The 21040-nt window shown below is 38.7% G+C and overlaps 1 protein-coding gene across 1 annotated transcript in view; it reads left to right on the top strand.

Annotated features, from left to right (window-relative positions):
* Positions 1–17293, top strand: part of LOC149528337 (putative hydrolase C777.06c) — a 103966-nt gene extending 86673 nt beyond the window's left edge. The window contains exons 7-9 of the mRNA XM_089811699.1: positions 16085–16120; positions 16738–16847; positions 16974–17293. Coding sequence (XP_089667825.1) covers positions 16085–16120; positions 16738–16847; positions 16974–17031 — 204 coding nt within the window. The 3' untranslated portion in view covers positions 17032–17293. The remainder of the gene's footprint in view (positions 1–16084; positions 16121–16737; positions 16848–16973) is intronic.
* The last annotated feature ends 3747 nt before the right edge of the window (positions 17294–21040 follow it).

Here is a 21040-nt window from a genome sequence, read left to right as displayed (position 1 = left end):
CATGTAACCAAGCAAGGGAGCCTCAAAGAAGTAAAAAGGGGCCAAAGAGATAAAATCACCCATCAATAAATTGATAGCTGCTATCTCATGAAAGTTTGGTGATAAATCTCTAGGCAAGTTGTATAAATCCTCAAGGCGCATTAAAGGTAATTTTGAAGTCTCTGCTTCACCATAAGTGTTACCCATCCCAAGGAAATGATCATCATCATAGGAAACTTCAGAACTGATAGCACTTGAATCAACATTGTCCTCAGGCTGTTGTGACAATGTGCAACTACTGATATAAATATCAGAATTTACGTGGTTGACATTTTGTTGGTCCTTAAGGTCTTCTTCAACATAGAATGTCTTACTTGGATAGGGAAAAGCGGAAATAACATGTCCACCTTCAGTCTCACCAAGGGCATGGATCCCTTCTACCATTGGTATGATCTCCTTGGCCCTGGGACTAAGATCATCTTCTTTGTGAGTAGTTGCCATAGAAGACTGATTTTCAGCCTGATAAAGAGTAATGTGCCATACTTAGCTGAAGACAAAGCTCACCTACCTCTTTTTCCTTATAATCCGCAGACTTGATAGTGAGATCCTTATCCCAAAACAGCTGCAAATAATCTGATTTCAACCTTTCAAAAGATTCTTTGATTGTGTGCAATTGAGTACTGGTGATCCCACACGGATTCCCTTTTTGCATCTCATTTATTTGAGTTTTCCACATAAGGTCTCCAATGTATTCGTGAGACTCATTTCTGCTTGTTAAAACTTGTACAACCCTCTCCTCTGTGACCAACAATCTCCCCTTCAAATCTTGCAAGGATAAAGGCTTTAGTTCAAATTCATCAAGGGGTAAGGGCTGTCACAAATCAAGTTTTCTGATTTGTTTACAACTGCTGAAGCAATATCATTACCATGCTTAATTGCTTCTATAGCTGGTGTCATGCACTCTTCATACAACATACATGGGATGACATTATGATCTTTCATGGAATCCTCAAAGGAGTTTCTCTCCTTGGCAATATGGATCTGCAAATCACCAATAAAAAGTTCTGAATATTCCTCATCTTTGCTGATTGGTTCTTCCTCCACATTATCCCCCTTGGCTGATTTGAAATAATTGACCACTGTGCTTTCATCATGCCCAATAAGAGATATATTCAGAGTTGTATCTTTAACCTGCTCCTCATAGGCCACGGCACTACCTTCGTCTGCAACTTTCCCTCATCACCCCTTAGCCGCAAGTCATCCCCTTCCTTACCAATATCACAAATATGTTCAAGTGTCCAGGCCTCCTCACATGAGAAGAAAATCTGCTCTTTGCTTATCTTGGTTTTACTCTCTGGGAGATTCTATAACCTGTATTTTTGACGAGTTTATTTATTTTTAGCCCATTATTTCTTGAACCCCTCAATTTTCCATTCACAGTTTTTGAACACTTTGTTGACCATCTTTTAAGCAGCTTTAGAAACATCTTGTTATTGTCCTGAAATTGCTAATAACTTGTGCATAAGAGGCTGAAAGTGGAGATCACTCTCATTAATTGCCATAACCATAATGGTCTTATTTGCTACAATAACATCTTTATCATATTCTTCCCTAATTGTGACCAAAAAATATTGAAACATGGTGCATGTTAGGCCATTGAGTCCCATGTCAAGAATATGATTACACAATCTGACAACCTCATCTCGCTATCAGAGTTCTTTAGCCACGTATGGGGATTCAAAGCAGTCACTATAGGAACACCAGCTATTTGCAAATAATCAAAGGGCGATTTTTTGACTGTGCTTAAACATCCTTCTAAATTAATCGAAGTGATGAGAGTATGTTCCCTTGTTGCTGATTCTAACCCCAATTTGCTACTTTTTTCATAAAGCTTTTTGGCCAAATCATTTCCTAATCCTTCAGCTTTAATTGTTTTTTCAGATATTTTGATCTTCAATTGAGTTAGCCCATGTTCCCTCTTCCAATTTTTTCCAAGTAAAAGAGTCTCCAATTTGCTCATGTCTTCACCTCTAGTAGCCACTTCCCAATTTTCCGCCTCAATAGAATTGTAAACTACGGCCTGAAGGATTTTGACTTGCTTACAAAGATCTTCCACTTGTTTTGTTGTTCGTTTTCTTGCAGCTCTTTTCTAGATTCTCGCTAGCTATTACCTTTTCATGTAAAAGTCTATTCAACTTCTTAGTCTCGTTCAAGTATTGTTCTTGTTCATTTGACAATGTTGTTTCCACTTATGAGGCTCTGCATGAAGCTCTGAGATTATCTTCTCCTTTGGACTTAAAAGAAGCTTCGAGACTGTTGCTTGTATCTAGTTCTTCTCTTCCTTTATCCTGAGTGTTAACTGCCTGATGTTAGGATCACAATTGCTTCTGATTTCTTATAAACTGTCAAAGTTCCCAGTGTGTATATTCAAATAAGTGACCACAACTCTGTTTCAGGTTAAGCTATGGCTGAATGAAATCTTGAAGAAAACCAAAACTGCTCAAATTAAAGCTCATGATAATTGTAGCACCCTAGTGCAATGACATTCACAACTAGGAGAGCTATACAACACACCCACAGTTTCACTTCAACCTTTAAATTGCAGCTCTATCCCAGACGCCTCACCATAGTTGATTGACGGTAGTTGATTCCTCTCTTCACAGCTCTCATCACATTTATTTTGCTTTGTCAAGGAATAGTCTTGCCAAACAATAATTTTCAGCTACTCGAGCAGACAAGACGCCCTAGATATTTGTAGCATAGCCCGATAGCACTCCAATCAATATCCCCAAATTGCACCTTCTTAATCTTGTGTCTTCTTTTAACCTTCTTGTTTTTCCCAAACAGGCAACCAAACCAACAAAAAAAGATTAATTTATTCACTTTAAGAGATCTCCTGTGACCTGCAAGTTTCCACACACTCAATTAACTGTAATCTAACATGTCTATTGGCTTCCGCTTCAGATGTTTTCTGTTGTGAATGTCCAGACATGGAACTATAATCATTCTGAGCAATATATGACATAAACCTGACACATACTATAAGTTGGAGGTCCGTAGTTCGACCCTGCGTGGAGGCACATATAGAATTCATGACAGTCAATCTGCAAACTTAGGGGGTGATAAGTATTACAATGGCCAACTATATAATGTCAACACTAGAGAATAAATTTCAAATATCGGCCTCCTGTATATAATTTAGGCAATCCCACAAATATATTTTCACGATAATCTTAATTAATACTCAAGTGCCCCTTAGAATACCCTGGGAAATATATTTATATAAATGCCCCGTAAATATAGTCTCCTTATGAATTATAATCCTCAGCCTTAAAATACAATCACTCAACAATATTACTTCGCAGCAATATTCAGACATGAAGCTATGGTTTACAATAATAGTAAGATCCGAATATTAAATACATTTTTAAGTAATCTCTCTATGTTCCATTGATATACCATTTTTTGCAAAGTTGACAAATTTCCTACCTATTTTAGCTCTTAAAAACAAATTCAAAAGAACCACATAGGTTGATAGGATACACTGCTCTGATAAAATCTTCTTGTAAATATGCTTATGATGAAACCTCTGTTTATACCCAACAAGGTTATAGGTTCGATGCTTTGATACCACTGTAATACCCCATTAGATATTTTTCCCCCAAAACTCCTGAATTTTATTAGGAATACAAGCAAATAATTTTATGTAGTAGATTACCAGCAGATAACCAGTAAAAGACTCATAAGATAAGATAATGATATTAATGTCCAACAAGAGACCAACTAAACGGTCCATGGGACTAGAAGATACAATAGGGAAGAAGAGTAATCTAGTGGGAGCACCAAACAGTGTTCGAGAAAGAATGAACTAGAAAGCAAAGAAAGGAAATGACTAATAGACGAGAGGACTAAATAACCTTTCTTGGTAAAAGGAAATCAATCACTACAGGGTAAGGCTTGGGGTGACTAGGGGTCCGGGCCCATCTCTGAATAGCATTGGAGATAGGGTGTTGCTGTCAGATAAAACTGTGACGAGGTCTGACACGTTTGGTATGTCCAGAGACAAGTGTAGCTAGCATCCGCTTCATGCCCCTGGAGGGTGACATGGGCGAGAAAAAGACAGTGATGAGCTGATCTGAGGCTTGTCTCTGAGGAAACATAAGTTATAAAGTGTGGTCATGGAGTTGAGAAGTCTCATGGAGGTAGGGTGCTAAACACTGCTGATCGGAATAGCTGAAGAATGCTGAAAGAGATCTGCAATCTCTGAATAAATAGTGGAACTTGCCTCCGATCTCATAGTAAATGGGGCATCTGAAGATGAAATGGATCTCACTCTCAGTCTTCGATAAAGTGCAAAGGTGGCAAATTCGGTTATCTCTGGTCAAATGGTGATCTGTTTGGCATTGGAGCCAATGAGAGCCGACTCTAAAAGACCCTAGGGAGATGCAGAGGGTGTGACTACAACACCGACTCAAGTAGAAGGGACGCACAATAGTCCTATTGTGGATCTCTAGAAAGTGCTCAAAGTAGAAGACAATCTGTGAACACAAACCCCTAAGAAGTTTAGTCTAGGTCGTGGTGATGTATTCTCTGTAATTGTCAAGTCTGACGTGCCCATTCAACTCTTTTTGTGAGGGGAGGAGATGAGTAGGAGCATCAAGTGAGAACTGGTAAGGTGGGAGAGAATCAATGAATCCCGATCGATCTCAATAAGGCAGTGGCCTGGGTGTACTTGCACCGAGCTCTGGGCATCAAATCAGAGCTGGCAATATCAATGGAGTAGTATGTGAGGTAGGAGTATCTGTTGTGACGTTCCGCAAAGTCAGTAAAGCCCCTGAGGCGGTGAAGTAACCAGATCAAATTGAAAATGGCGCTAAGCCTAAAAGGGTGAGCCTTGAATTCAGCCAATATAATATTGTGCGAAGTGAAGACATTCGACTGAAGCCCAATCAGAATTGAGAAGAGAAGGTCCTCAAACCACAGTATTGTATAAAGTTGTTGGTCAGACCAGAGAATCTAGAAGAGGTAACTTGGACTAGGTGTTCGAAAAGTGATGCCAGAAACACTGTCTCTCCAAAAGGGCGAGGGAACCCATCCCCTTGGCAACCCTGGGCAGGTCGGCGGGCCTCATGTTGAAGTAGGGGTGTCATGCCCAAAATAGGAGGGCAAAAACACAATTTTTAAAAAATAATAATAATAATAATAAGGTTCACTAAAGTTTTAAGATTTGAATTTGCAAGTGCCAGAATAGTTTTACTACATACATCTTAAGTTTATAATGATGAGAAGAAATCCATTTCTATAGTTACTTATTCGTTATTAAATTGGTATCAACTTTTGATTTCGCTATTTCCCTTAAGGTTACAACGATATTTTGAAATTGTTTTGAATAACAATATAAATTAAATATGACTAGGAAATAAATCAAATATCATAATCTATTAATCTAACATCAAATTTACTAAGATTTTAAAATTCTAATACTTAATAAACTCTTAACTATCAATCAATATTCAACTATAAAACAATTTAATCATTTAAACATTTAGCTTCATTAAATTTAAAAACTTTAAATAAAAAACACTAAACTATCAAAATTTAACTATCATAAGTTCTAAACTAATCATAATTAAGACTAATGCTAAACTATTCTAAGTAACTTATATATACTAAAACTAACTATTAATCACATAATAACAACGAACTAAAGCAAAACATAAAAATTAGATTAATTATACAACTACTTAATTAAAACAAAACTAAAGAAATTATTGACATAATAAAAGAAAATTTAACTTAACTAAATTTAACTAAAACTAAATTTAACATAATCTAACTATACTAAAATAAACTAACTAAACTTAATAAAAATAAACTAACATTAACAAAATCCTAAACTATCCTAACAAACACCCACAAATCAATCCTTTTTAAGAAAAAACTAACATAATTAGCAACTAACATTCTAACTTAAATCTAAAACTAACTTAAATATATTCTAACTACATTTAATATAAACTAACTAAATTTAATATATCTAACTACACTTACTAAAACCTAATTATATTTAAAATTAGGATTTTCTAAAAAAAATCATAACAACCTAACCTAATTAGTACCCTACCCCTACACCCTACACCCACATCACCCTAAAATGTGACACACGTCACCCTCCCTTACCAACCCCTCCATGCGCTTCCCAAGCGGTAGGCGCTTTGCCCCAAAACACTATGCGCTGACCCAGATCTGCAGGGGTGTGGCGACCAAGGTAAATAAGGGTGGGAGAAAGCTTTACTCAAATTAATCTCCTTTCACCATGCCTTCACAAAATATGTCAAATCATAGGATTTCATAAAGCTGCGAGTACTTATGGCGAGTACAGGGTGATGTCACACATATTTGCATTTAAAATTTGAGTAAAGGTTAAGCTTGCCCTTGCCCAAACTGGCGCCTAAGGAAAAAAAACAAGACATGCATTAAATTTTTAAGAGTTTTGACTCCCATCACTCCCCAATCACATTCTAGGTGATGCGCTTCCCCAATCAAATTGATTTGCAAGGGATTTTAGAAGTAGGGTCTGCACCACATTTCCTTTAAAGGCATTAATGGAAAAAGTTTAGTTGTTAGGACACTTGGGATAGAATTTTAGGATATTTAAGGATAGATATTTAGAATAATGATTATATATATATTCTTTCTAATTAAATTTTTTTAAAATTTAAATTTAAAAGAGCATCAACAGAGAATATTCTCTGTTTCCACAAAAGTTCTAATTTTGCTTGCCCATACAAAAACCAAAGAGTATTTGCTTTCTTGGGGCAATTTTTTTTTAAGTCTATTTTTTTAAGAATAGATTTTGAAGTTGATTTATTAGCCAAGGGGTTTATTTTATTTTTTTAATTTAATCCTATAGGACTTGTTACAATATAAATAAACCAAGAATTTGAATGATCCAATTTAACAACAATGCAAGATTGGTTTTTGTTTTCAACAATCACGAAACTGAATCTACGTGCAGAACATAATTTTGGTCTCAACATATATGAACTTGAATTTTGCCTAATTGAACATCATCATTTCATCTTATTTTTGATATGCATCCATATAACCAAAAAATACAAAAAAAATTCAAGAGAAGCAATAATACTCAAATCACTATTTTATTGACAACCTGATTCAAAGGCTCCGTCGGGAAAGAACCAGGAAGAAAAACCGGCGTCGTTGCCATTAGAACAAAGTTTTTAAATACAATTTACATAGGATTCCAATCTCGAAATTACAACAATCCAATTAAATTTCCTTCATGACCTTTATCAAGGGATCCATATCATTTTCTGCAATACATTGCTAATATCGTGGAGGGAACGAAATCTGACTAAGTGACAAACAAGCATAACAAGGAGACAAAATCAAACATTCATACCCATACTAGATTTTTACAATAGGATTCAACATTGAATCAAAACTAGGGAAAGGTGGATTTTTCCAACAGGAGATATCAAACACAACACCAAACCAGGTGCCCAATCGGGACTATAACTCAAGAACTTCTGTTCTTCCATTCTTACATGCCAAAACTCATACGTGGGAGGGGCCCATAACACCCTACCCTCTCTCCCTCTTCTCATCCTGAGAAGAGACTCTACACTGTTGGAGTCCAACTAAAAATACCTTTCCTGAAATTGGCCACTTTTGAAAAGCATTCAGGAAAACATGGTTTGAATCCTTCCCAAGCATACCCAACATACATACAAGCATACCAATAAACAACACAATAGCATAAGCATGAAACAAGCATGAAACAAGCATGAAACATCATGGAAAACATGAACAACATAAACAACATGAACAAGGAGATGAAGAACTCCTACCTTCACAAGAGGTTATGGTAAAATGAACAAATTGAGAAGAGCTTTTCCTTCCTCACCTTCAATCTTCCAAGACTTCTCTTTAAAAGTAGAGATTGGGTAACAACCAAAACTACTCCAAAGAGGGCCTCTAAATAAGATCCAAACTCAACCACCAAAAAGGGCAATAACTTCCCCCACTCACCTTAAAATCTAGAAGTTTCTAACTCAACCAAACCTAAGGTTAACCTCTAAGTGGAGTTGTGGTTATTCAACTCATGGGAACAACTTTCCATTTTCGCACTAAGGGAAAAATAGACTTTTTGAGTGACCTCAAAAGTCAACAAAAGGGGCTTAGGGGGTGGAAAATGCCCCCAACCCATACCCATACCCCTTGGGTATAAAGATTTCATGATTTAAGGCCTTAGGAATTGATTTGGGACCCAACAAATGCGCGGAAAATTTAGGACCATCTAACAACTCCAAAATGCAGATTAAGCACTAATTCGGATTAGGGGTGACTAAACTCGATTAAGAAACAAATTAGCAAAAAGGTCACTAACTTAGTCTGACTTAGGTCCAAAGGCTACACAGTTAATCCTAGCTAGCATGCTAGAATGCATATGCAAATTCACGAGTGTCAAGTGACACTAAAGAACACAGTTACGAACATTCACATTTACTGATCACGGAAAGATACATTCGTACAACTCACAATATAATTAAGTTACGGACAACAAGGTTTCCACAAATAGCACATAGGAATTAGTTCCGTTCCTCCATCGGGTTTTTCGGCTAAAATATCTTGCACACTCGTTGCACACATCAGTAGTCCCATAAAATCACATGCACATATGTATATACGTATCAGGGAATCACATAAATTAAAACATACATCTATCAATCAATCAGGGTTTCTCTCGTCCTACTCATATTCTTAATCATTACCATTTCGTAATCAAAGTGTTAAATCCTGCATTTACTTACTTCACCCACATACATGTTCATAAAGCATTAAATGACGAACTCAAATATCTAAAAGTAAACATCACACAACATGAAATAATATAATATGTTCAAAGCGTCAGGTAGTGTCTCGACATCTCGACTTGTGAGTATCAAAATAATAATATATCACTATACTACAATGGGTCGGGGCAAGGCCTCACATCCTCCCCCACTAGGCATGAACTTCCTCTTGGAGTTCATAAAAAAGATAAGGGTACTGAGATTGCATCCGCGCTGCATCCTCCCATGAAGCCGTGACCTCATCGTAACAATCCCACTGGATCCTAACCTGATCCAGCTCTCGACCTAGAGGAGCTAGGGTTTGTTGGGCAATAATACGGATAGGCTCTAGCACTAGCTACCTATCTGACTCCGCCTGTAGCCTCGATAACTGTAGCCTGATGCTCAGCTTGGCGGTTATCAACCGCTGCAAAAACTCTATGGGACCTGCCCATGTCTCCAACTGTCAGCTCTGAAAAAGTCCCTCTCTGACCATTGGACGACTGTCCTTGCGGACACTCTCTAGCTATATGACCCATGCCACCACAAGTGTAGCATGGTCCTCGGGTATAAGATCTTGCATCCTATGATCCAGACTGCTGTGGGCCCTCATAACTTGCTAGACCCACTGTATCCACCCCTGGAAGACTGCTGAGTCTTCTTTGACTGTGGCTGTGGGGCATGTACTTTCTGATCCTGCTGTGACTACCACTGTTTGGGCTTGGAGCCCTGATAACCCTGTGAGGGATCCTGCTGCTGTTGTTGCTGCGATTGTTGGCCCTTAGAGGACCCTGGTATATAGTTCTGATTCCCTTTCTAAGGGGGTTTCTGTTGGGTAGAGTTTCGGTTCTGAGACCGATCCCGTGACTCCTATCTACCTTGAGTATCCTCAGCAACTAGTGCTATCTCCACTACCTGCCTGAAGGTGGTAGGGAAGGCCATCTGAACGGGACCTTGAAGTGAGAAATTCAGACCCATGCTAAAGCGATGCACTCGCAGTTTCTCATCCTTCATGTATTCCACATAAGGAAGGAGCTCGAGAAACTTGCTCTCGTATTGAGCTACTGTAAGACCCCTTTGATATAGAGAATGAAACTCCTCTATCTGTTTCTGTCTGAAATGCTTTGATAGGTACCTCTCTCGGAATCTCTCCAAGAATGACTCCCATTTGAGGGTATCCATCCTCACTCCTCCTATAGCGTCCTCCTAATGCCACCAATTGGAGGCATCTCCTCTTAGCTGATGGACTGCTAGACGAGCCTTTAGATTACTCCCATAAGGACGTAATCCAAAGCACCGCTGTAGGCTCTGTAACCATGCCTTTGCTATTGTCCCCTCAGTGGAATTGGTAAATAATGGTGGCCCGAGTCGAATCAATTCCCTGATATCATCTCCTATATGCCTAGGAGGTCTATCAAGTGGGGGTCCTCTCTGGTGTATTGACTCACCCTCATGCTCACCTTGCCCCTCTAACTGTCTCGGTGGGTGACTCCTAGTCCTCTCTCTGCCTTCGAGTTCGCCTCCTTTGGGTCCCTTTGCTTCCACTACTGGGATTTGCTGACCTGGCTGAACTACAAGTACTACCCTCTATTGGACTACACCGATTAATGTCTGAAGAGCATCCAAAATGTCTTGGCTTGAGTTCGGTGGTGGTGGAGGTGGTCCATCCTCCTATCCTACTCTACCACCTCTCGCCCTACGACCTCTGCCTTGTCGGTTGCTTCGAGTAACAGGAGGCATCCTACACAATTTAATGTTTAGTTTTAAGTTTCAGAAGCATAATGGTTTTAGGTTCCTAGTGTTGAAACACGGGCTCTGATAGGGGGCCGGAGAATTTGACCTCGAGATAAGTGTAAGAGGAGACAAGCTCGATTGCTTGACCCTGAAAGCTAAAGTGAAGATGTGAGGTCTTCAGATAGTTGAAGATCATAACCCGAGTCTTGCTCAGGTTCACAACAAGTTGATGCCGATCACAAAAAGAGGCCAACTCGTCAATAAGCCTCTGGAGCCCTTCCAAAGAGGAGGCTAGGAGAACCACATCATTGGAAAAGAGGAGAATGGAGATCAGAATGTGGTGTAAGTAGCAATTTTCCCTAGGGAATGAAGCCTTACTCAGGAAGACCTCGAGTTCATCGATATAGATACTGAATAAAGTGGAGGAGAGAGAGCAGCCCTACTTCACACCAATGGTGTTGCGAATCGGATCGGAGAAACCCTCAAGAGTCTTGAATATGGCAACCACTGTCTCATAAAGTCTCATAATCACTGTTAGAAGAATATCCGAATACTGATGTCTTTGAGTCTCTAAAAAGGGCTTCATGGGGAACAGAGTCAAAAGCCTTACAAAAGTACATGAAACAACATTAGATTTTCGCAACATGATGTCGAGCTTCCTCAATCATAGCCCACAACATTGAAATGTGCTCCATAGTCTAGAAATTGGTACAAAACCCAATCTATCCTCTAGCTCGACACTGTCTCTTGTCAAGTTGTCCTGAAATAATAGTATTTAGGGTTGTGGCATAAAGCTTGGCAAAGGTATCTTCAATCATAATGGACCAAAACCAACTCGGGCTTACAGATCAGATAAATCACATATCTCGACCATGAATCAAGGAACCCAATGCAAACCACTCTGTTGAAGAGTATTGGAAGAAAGGAACACATAATAAGAATACCGAGCTTCAAAAGTTCTGCTTGAAATCCTTCTTCATTGGCAGCTTTGCTGCATTTCATGAGTCTGACGGCCTCACAAATGGTGGAGGGAGTTAAAGGATGGCGAGGGGGGGGGCGCTGGGGGGGGGAGGGGGAAGATGAATGGGCAGCTAGCCAGGGATATCATAAAGGGTGGAGGCATGGGACACCGAGTGCTAGTCAAGGGTGAAGGGCAGGGGAGGGTGGCGGAGGAACAAGGTACGTTAGAAGGCTTTTAGGTTCCGAGCAAGCATGTCACAGAGGGATCTACACTGTGAGGCCACGAATGACCGCTTCTTATAGTGAAGAAGGTAATGGTACTAGGAACGCAATTGGGTGTAGGAGGGAGAATGAGTCGCAAAGGAAGCACATAGGGAGTGGTCGAAAGATTTACAGTCGTCATCATACCATTTTTTCATGGGACAGGATTTATGGCTAACACGATTGGGGTGGGAGGGAGAAGTGTGGTTGGGGATGGAGAGGAGGGTAGACTCCCAAATGCCAGCAACGAAGAGGTCAAACAAAGAGGAAGCATGAGAGGCATCTGATAAGCGGTCAAGGGGGAGAAGTCATTTGAGGTGGAGGGTGAAGAGGTAGCTGTCGCATTCTGAGAAGTATAGAGTGGTACGAGGGCCTGAGGATAAGGACTGGGGGTGAAGTGGGGAGGGTGAGGGCGGTGGAAGCTAACAACGAGGCTAAGGATGGAGTGATTGGCTAAAGGGAGGTGAGTGATGGTGAAGAGGCTAACCAAGGGGGAAAAAAGAGGCTGGTGCGAGAGCATAGTTGACCATACTCGCATCCTCACTATAAGGCCAGCAATTGAAGGGCTCAGAACTCGAGAAGCAGGGAAGGCCATTCAGGATCAACAAATCAGAAGACTCAGAGTTGGAGGAGATAGCGACCATAATATGAAAGAGGCCCGAGCAAGTCCTAGGAGGGTTTTCTATCATGTGGCTGCTGGCAGGAACGTTATTTGGCTAGAGGATTTTGTCTATGTTCCGCTAGCAAGAGAAAGTCGAATAATAGCTCTAAGGTCTCGGATCACCGCCCACTTCTCAACTCGTCTAGCCTCAGCAACCAACCCTCTAGAGTGTCTCAGCTCAGCAACATGTGCTCGAGTAAGGTCCTCATCCCAAAAATATTCAAAGGAAGAGGGAATATCTTCCTCTTCGATCAAAGATCCTATGGCTTGTCAGAAAGTGAGAGGAACCGTAGAAAAAGGGTACCATCTGGTCCCACCCAACACCTGTCTGATATGCCTAGCTGATCTAGGAGAAAAGACTGTCCAGTTGTCAACGGATCAGTAGTGGAACTAGGGAGGCCACGAACCCTGAGGTTAAGTTCACGACCCATCTCCAATGCTCCTCGGTAATCTGCAGTTGGACAATCTTTTCTACACCCGCAAGAGGGGCAAACTCAGGATTGGTGCAAGGTGACGCCCAAGATTTGGCCTTCTGCTTAATCACGGACAAAAGAGAAGTGTGTTTAGCCACTAGTTCATTCCGTTGTTCCTTGAAAGTGTCAAGGTCCCCAAACTATTTTATGACTCTGTCAAAGTGGATCTTGATGTTAACAATGTCGGAAATGAGAGTGGCAGAGACATTGGAAAGTTTTGACATTTTTGAATTAACCTGCACCTTAATTGGAACAATGGTCTCTGTGTGTGTAAGAACTTTATCCTTCAGACATTGTTCTCAGCCTCCACCTTGACTAGTCTGTCAAAGAGCCTCTGATAGGTTAGAGAGGGCGCTGGGATAGCAGAGGAAGCCATAACAGATACAAAGCTCAACCATACAGGAGGTACAATGGTGCCCATGGTGAGGAAACAACTGCGGGAAGCCCAGGCTGAAACAAATGCTGTACAACAAAGTCTGAATGCAATCCAGAATTTGGCGAATAACACAGAGAAAACCCGCACAACACAACACCAGAAAGAGGATCTGAACAACCCGAAAGCAGTCCTAGGTTGTGTGATAGCAAATAATCATGTCACACACCCAGTAAAGTAATAGAGAGTGCATTGCCACGTGGGAGCAAGGAGAGCAAACACGCAGGAAATAATGCATGGAAAAACCCCCATCGCAGGCAAAAACCCTTGTCGCGTGAACAGGAACCAAGAAAATCGCGCGGAGTCAAGCATACAGACAACACATGAAGGTAAATCCCGGGGTGACACAAGAATAACTGCAACTCACGGCTGTGGAAGCAACAAACAGCTGTGGAAGGAGCAAAAAGTAAACACAAGGACCAGAGAAGCTTGCAAAGCTACCCGACCAGAAAACCCCCACAACTGAACTCGAGCAACGGACACCAACTCTACACATGGCCATGCATACAGTCATTGCAGGTGCTAGAGCATTGGGGATGAGTGCGGGAGACATCGCTGGTGGGAAAATAGTTCAGAATTTGTTATTGCATTATAAGCCATCAATACAATAACATGCATAGAAAATCCAATCTTAGAAACAACTGTTGTCAGATTGGAGACATAGACGAAAGACCCTATAACACCAAATGTGAATCTGCCTCTAATGCTGAATCAGGTCGGTGTCCGATCCGGTGAGTCGAGCACAAAACAATATCCAAGCATCTCCAAAATGAATTAGCTTCTTTCTTTTTATGCTCAAAGTGGTGACCCTTCAGCTTCCTTCTCCTGTCCTTTCGTCTTTTTCTTCTATGTCAACTTTCAGCCCACTTTATAATATTAAATTGACTCTCTTAAGAAATTTTCATTAAGTTCCAGTGATCCGAATTTAATATTTATGAAGTTGATTTTTGAATTTCTGATGTCCCAAGAAGGGGCATTACAGATCCCTCTTGGGCACCTTGGGTTCCTTGCAAGTCCTTCATAGAACTCACAAGGAAATCAGTGTGCTCAAGAAGGATCTCAGACAAACCCAATGACGAACCAGCCCAAGACCCGGAAACAAGACTACTGATAGGAATAAGGCAGTTTTAGTGATAAATGTCAAACAAATTTTCTAACCAGAACATTCTTGTCACTGTGCCACCTATTTTCCTTTAGTTGATTTTGGATCCGAGGCAAGTTCAAAGTGATAATGAGGTCATCTTTCAAACCGTGCCATGAAATATGTTAGTGCAGTTAATAGTGCAAGCTTCACAATAGTTTTATCTACAGCAGTATCATACAACCACTTCACTTTCAGATCACGGAATTGACTCAGAAACTTAATACTCATGATCTATATTGTCCACACAACACTAAAAAACTTCTTTAGTTCAGACATCAGATCTCAACATACACACAGTGAAGTACTAGATTTTATTTTTTACGAACAGCATACCTAGAGAACCAGAATTGATAACCTCAATATAAAAAATACCATTGTTATTTGTGCCGTTTCCTTGCTCCTTGCAATGTGTTTCTGGTCATTGTCAGGATGATCAATAGTAGATTGGATGCCTGCATTTTAAGGTGCAAGCATTATAAGATTCACCTCTTTAAATGTGTTCCACTGAGCTTAGTTTCCTGCACTGTATGTACTGATAGAAATCTGTCTTATGCACCTAACTGGATCTGGTACATGTATACTTGCTGCCATGTGGGACATGCAGCAAGGCCGTACCTGTTTGCCATCCTCCGTAGATATTGCCTTGAATCGACCAGTAATCTCTCAGGTTTGAGTCCAAAAGCTATGCATTTTTTCAATGCAATCTTGAATGAGGACTGCGATCAGTAAGAAACCAACCCAATAAAATTCTATTGAAGTAGGCCTAGAAACCATTAGGAAAATTATTTAATATATTAAAAATGCCGTGGGCCACCCCCACCTCAAATTGGGAATGTTACATACCGGCATGATTGTCATTTTAAAGCAGCTATGTTAATGCAGTCGCATATGGACAAGGCTGAGTGTCCCAACTGACTTTGGTCAGTAGGAAAACCAAAAGTGCTCTAAACTGGATGGTGCATTGCTTGTGGTGTATCCAAACATGACAGGCGAGCGTAAAAATTCACCCATATAAAATAAGCTACTATTTAACTCAAGTACCTGTAATATGTTCAATATTTTTGGATAATTTTTTTGACCAAAAGTGCTCTAAACTGGATGGTGCATTGCTTGTGGTGTATCCAAACATGACAGGCGAGTGTAAAAATTCACCCATATAAAATAAGCTACTATTTAACTCAAGTACCTGTAATATGTTCAATATTTTTGGATAGTTTTTTTGACGACTTCAGTAACATATTGCCTAAGCAATATATTTTGGTACGAAGGCAGTGTATCAATAATGTTTTGCACACTACATTATACAAATTGATCTTCGTGGATAACATTATTTTGTAAATTGTCCCAAACACAAATAGATATTATACCAATACCATTTATTTGTTATGACACAGAATTGTATTTAGATAGTTTTAGTAGTATTTGTTTTTGATTAATGTATTCTGCATCTCTGCAGCTGACTTTTTATGATCGACGGAAATAAGAAAGTGTACAAATTACTTCGGTGACATATACATTGTGTTAAACGATAATAATTCTGCCGAGAAGTACAAATTTTTGATACAAGATTTTTGTTTGATGCAGAAAGGACAGCATAATACTCATTTTTGTTTGCCTCAAGTAAGTAGTCCAACTTTATTTTGTCGTGCATACCAACTTTATTTTTGTTTGCCTTATCAAATAATTCAGTCATCATAAGATTCATGCATAAGCAGATATAGTTTTTTATGGAACAGAGAAATTTAACTTGAATTCAGTCATATGTTACACTAACAATAATATATTTTTATCTGTGCGAGACCATTTACTTACGCGCTTTGCAAAATCTGGTTGAGATTCATGCTAATATTTTTGTAATTATGAATAGTCAATAAATCTAAAATCCCTATCAAAGATCAATGTTGGCGACAATGTTGTCACATAGATTATAACTTATAAACAAGAAACTAAGCCTTGAAGATTCTTATTTCTAGCTTATTTTCAATTTAGACTCTTATCTTTCAATTCGAAAACAATCTCCGTAGTTCACAATCATCACCTCTCAAGGATCGATATATAGATATTTCTTGTTTTTGTTGTATCCTGCCACTTAAAACATTTTAATTCTTATTGAAATTGATGCCCACTCCGCTGATGCTCCACACGTTAAAATTTGCTTAGCACTTGATTCTACTGTTGTTATGAATTGTTAAGAATGTATTTCACTAACCTTGTTTTACGTTCCTTATTGGACTCAGAGCCTTGAAGCAGTGAAGAGACTTCAACCAAAACGTGCTCTGTTTGTGGGAATGACTCATGAGTTCGAACACTATAGAGACAATGAAGAGTTGGCAGAGTGGTCTAAAAGGTAATTAGTATTTGACCGACACTCCAAATTTTTCAAGAGGGGAAGATTTCAGGGGTAGTTTTGTTTACGTTATTGTTTAATTGTTATTCTGCTGATTATTTGAGTTTGACTTGCCATCCATTGCAGAGAAGGAATAGATGTTCAATTGGCTTATGATGGGCTGAGGATACCCATTTATCTGTAACATTCAATTTTGACACCGAAGCTTCAATATTCTTTTACCATAATCAATTGTATAAATTAATCACCATTTATCTGCTCTGAATTTGATAATTGATGCTGTTCCCACATGGGATTCAATTATTAAAATAATATCTAGATAGTCATGAAGCTAAAGAATCAGAATGTGCATACAGATGCTGCACATACGAATGTTTAAAAAGCACAGAAACACATATCAAACATTTTATCAGAAGCAGCCTCATTTGATAAGGTTTTATATTTTTGATGGTGCGTACGTTCGTATGTACAATTTGCTTCTTCATAGTTTTAGGAAAATCGTTATTGGATAATTTTCTTTCCATGAGAGGAATCGTCTGGATCAGAAGCAATTCTAATTCGCAATTATTGTATTAGAAATTTTAAATCCTCAGCATATTGAAATATGGAGATTGAGAAGAAAAATGAATCAAAAAGTTGATATAGTATTTGATTCCCGTGGTACCATTTTTTCTATGTAATTTTGTTAAAGCAATTCAAAGAGTAGTCAAAACATATTTTCAACCAAGCTCTTAAGTAGCCTTGTATGCCTTATATCCAATGGCTCTTTTTGAGATGTAGGCGCAGGCATTCTCAGTTGGAGAAAAAGGACGGGCAAGTGTGTAGAGCTTGGAGAAAGAAGCTTAAAAAATAAATCCAAATTGAAGAAATGATTTTACTTGATTATTATACTTAATCATGTAATGAAATTAAATAGTATTAGCAATATTCATTCCTTGATAAATTATAAAAATATATTTATAAATTTGATTTGTTTAAGTGTAATATCTAATATAATAAAAAATATTTTATTCACACAATATTGGTGTTGTGAATTAAATATGGAAAATAGTATCTCAAAGGTTTTTGTTCACCAATGAAATTGAATTTACTCACAAAAAGTATATTAATGATCAAATCTTGTTAAACACAAAGGTGCTAGTGAAAAAAAAGACTTTGGAATCAATATTCTGAAGTGAATATGTTGGCTGTAAGAGTCCTCAAGCTTGGTACTTAGCTAAATAAGTTATTTTATACATCTATATGTACAAAATAAAAGAAGTTATTTATTTATTTTAGAAATGCATATAGCATATAATACATTAAGTAAAAGTAGTAAAATTAGAGTCATGAAAAGAGCTCTGTAATAGAGATAATGGAGGAAGAATGATAATAAAGATGAGGGCAAGATTCAAGAGAAACAACCCCAAAACCCCCCACATACTTCGAGAAATGCAAAACATATAGAAGAGAAAATTGAAGGGAAGGTTGAAGGAAGAGTGATTTATTCTCAAGGTGCATGTCAATGTTTAGGTGTCCAAGGTAGGTTGAGGTAGTTTAGGCAAATTGGCTCTCTTTTGGGATCCTAAAAGTTTTGTCCCTTAATGGTAGATTTCAAGTTAGTTCTCTTTCTCCATGGTTGTTACTAGTTTATATTTAGATGAAACTTGTATTTTCACTAATGTTTATGCTCCTAGATGAAACTTGTATTTTCACTAATGTTTATGCTCCTAGTGATACTTTAGGCAAATCATAGCTTAAGGTTCATAACAAAATTTCTCATTATGTGGTACCTTATCTTTCTTGGTTTGCTATTGGTGACTAGGCTTGATCCTTTTGCCACTCTCCTTGATTAAAATATAGAGTTCTTAAATGTGATTAATGTGAATTCAATCAATGACATATTCACTTTGAATAATAGGAGAAGGGGAACATAAACAATTTCAGAGAGATTGGATATATTTCTTCTCTTGCTTTTGGTTGAGTAATAGAGAACACTACTTCAAAGATCTTGGATTGGAGAGGGTTTGATTGTTGATTGATTTAAATTTCCATGATTTCTACTAAAATCTCAAAGAGTCCTTCCTTGAAATTTCAGCTTATATGGTTGTATAGTCTTCCTCTCCAAGATTTATTGATTGAATGGTGGTATGAAGGAGATCCCTCTCATGGCATAGCTATGTATACCATTGTCAACATAATACAATATGTGAAGTATAATATTAAAAAATGGAATAAAAAGTGTTTTGGAAATCTCACTTTAACAAAATGGAAACACATGCTAAACTCAAGTCTATCACTTGGATTATATGTGATCAAGGACTTTCCCTAGACCTCAATGGAAAAGAGTCTATGGCAGCTAAAGAATTGGGGGAAGGAGAACAATGAGAAGGTATTTTATAAAAATAGAAGTCCAGAATCAATTGGCTACAAGGAGGTAAGAATAGTTCTTTCTTTCATAACTCTTTTAGAGCTAGGAGAAATGGCAAACTCGTTACCTACTTGATTTCCCATGAAGGGGCTTAGTTTTTTCCATTGATTGAAATATCTCAAGAAGCTTTTCAATATTTTTCTTTCCAATCTATGGATGATTCCATTCTTGCTAGGGAGGATGGATCTTCTATTTGTAGTTGTATTCCTATTATAGTCTCTCATAAGATGTATATGGCTCTCACTTGCCCTATCTTTTTGCAAGAAATGAAGGATGTGTTTAATATTAAAAAAAGGAGTTACATGGGAATAAACAAATGTTAAGAACTACGAATGCTACTTTCATAACATTGATTCCTAATTAGGAGATTGCAACCAAATCAGGCTAGTTTATAATCATTACATTGTGTAATGTGGTTTCTATTTAGGAGGAAAATGGAAGCAATCAATTTAGTAATGTGAACTAGGTGAGATGAGATCATTAGTTAAACATCTTCACCCTAGGTCATTCGATATAAGATCAAGATACGATAGATAAGATAAGATAAATTTATTAATGTCCAACAAAAGACCACAATGTGGGTTTATGGGATTGGGAGCTTACAACAAGGAAAAAGAAAACAAACGGAGCACCAAATGATGTCCAAAAAAGAACAAGCACAACAAAAGAAGAAAGCAGGAAACATCACAGAAAAGATTAGGTATCCATCTTCACCGGGAAAAAGTCCAACAGTGACTGATCTGTGCGGCTACCAGAAGCCCTATGATGAAGCTGAGTGCTATGAGAGGAGTGTTGCTGGCAAAAAGGTCCCTTGCGGGGTCTCACCGATCTGGAATAGCTTGTGTTAGGGAAACTGTACAGTCGTTTCACACCTCGAGCTGGAGTTAAGGGCGAGAAGAAGGTTGTAATAAGCTGTGCTTGGGTCTGACTCCTGGGAAATGAAAGTTGTAAAGTATGGTCACGAAGCTCTAAGGACTCACAGAGATAGAGTGCAATGCAATGTTGATCGGTGTACCTGAAAAAATCTAAGAGGGATTTGCAATCTCTAAACAGATAGTAAAATCTCCCTGTAATCTCATAGTATATGGGGCATCTGAAAAGAAAATGAATCTTAGATTCTGCCTTTGCTAAGGTACAAAGTGTACACACCCGATCCTCTCTAGCAATATGGTGATCGACCTGAATCTGGAGTTTGTGCGAGCCCACCCTAAAGGAGCCAAGGGAGATACGTAGGGCGTGAGTCCAGTATTTATGTAAGTACTCAGGGCATACAATAATCCCATCTCGAATAACTAAGAAGTGCTTAGCGTAGAAAGCCATCCTTGGACGTAGTCCCCCTAGAGGATCCACCCAGGTCCGTGTGATATACTTCCTGTAAATGTCAAGTTTGACATGCTCGTTCAACTCCTGCCGAGAAGGGAGTAGATGAGCAGGGGCATCCAATGAGAACTGGTAGGGAGGAAGATGATCAATGTCGATCCCCACTGAACTCAGTAGGATAGTAGCCTGAGCATACCAACCGCGGGCTCTAGTAGCAGGATCGAAGTCATCAATAGCAACTGAAGAGCAGCAGGCTAAATGAGGGTATCTTTGTTGGCCTTCCTCCGAGTCAGCAAAGCCACGGAGAGGAGCTTCCAAACATTAACTCTCAATATAACCAAGCTAAATTAGTAAAGTCCAAGTGAGATGAAGGGATGCTAATGCAAAAATCAAATTATATCAAGGAAGCACACAAGAAAGTCATCTTTCATGCAATGTTCATTCACCTTAGATTCGTAATGTG

Source organism: Cupressus sempervirens, chromosome 11 (genome assembly GCF_028749045.1).
Source record: "Cupressus sempervirens isolate cs-2001-9-10 chromosome 11, ASM2874904v1, whole genome shotgun sequence".
Classification (NCBI taxonomy): Eukaryota; Viridiplantae; Streptophyta; class Pinopsida; order Cupressales; family Cupressaceae; genus Cupressus; species Cupressus sempervirens.
The sequence above is the reverse complement of the archived record's forward strand: the minus strand, read 5'-3'. Positions and strand labels throughout refer to the sequence as shown.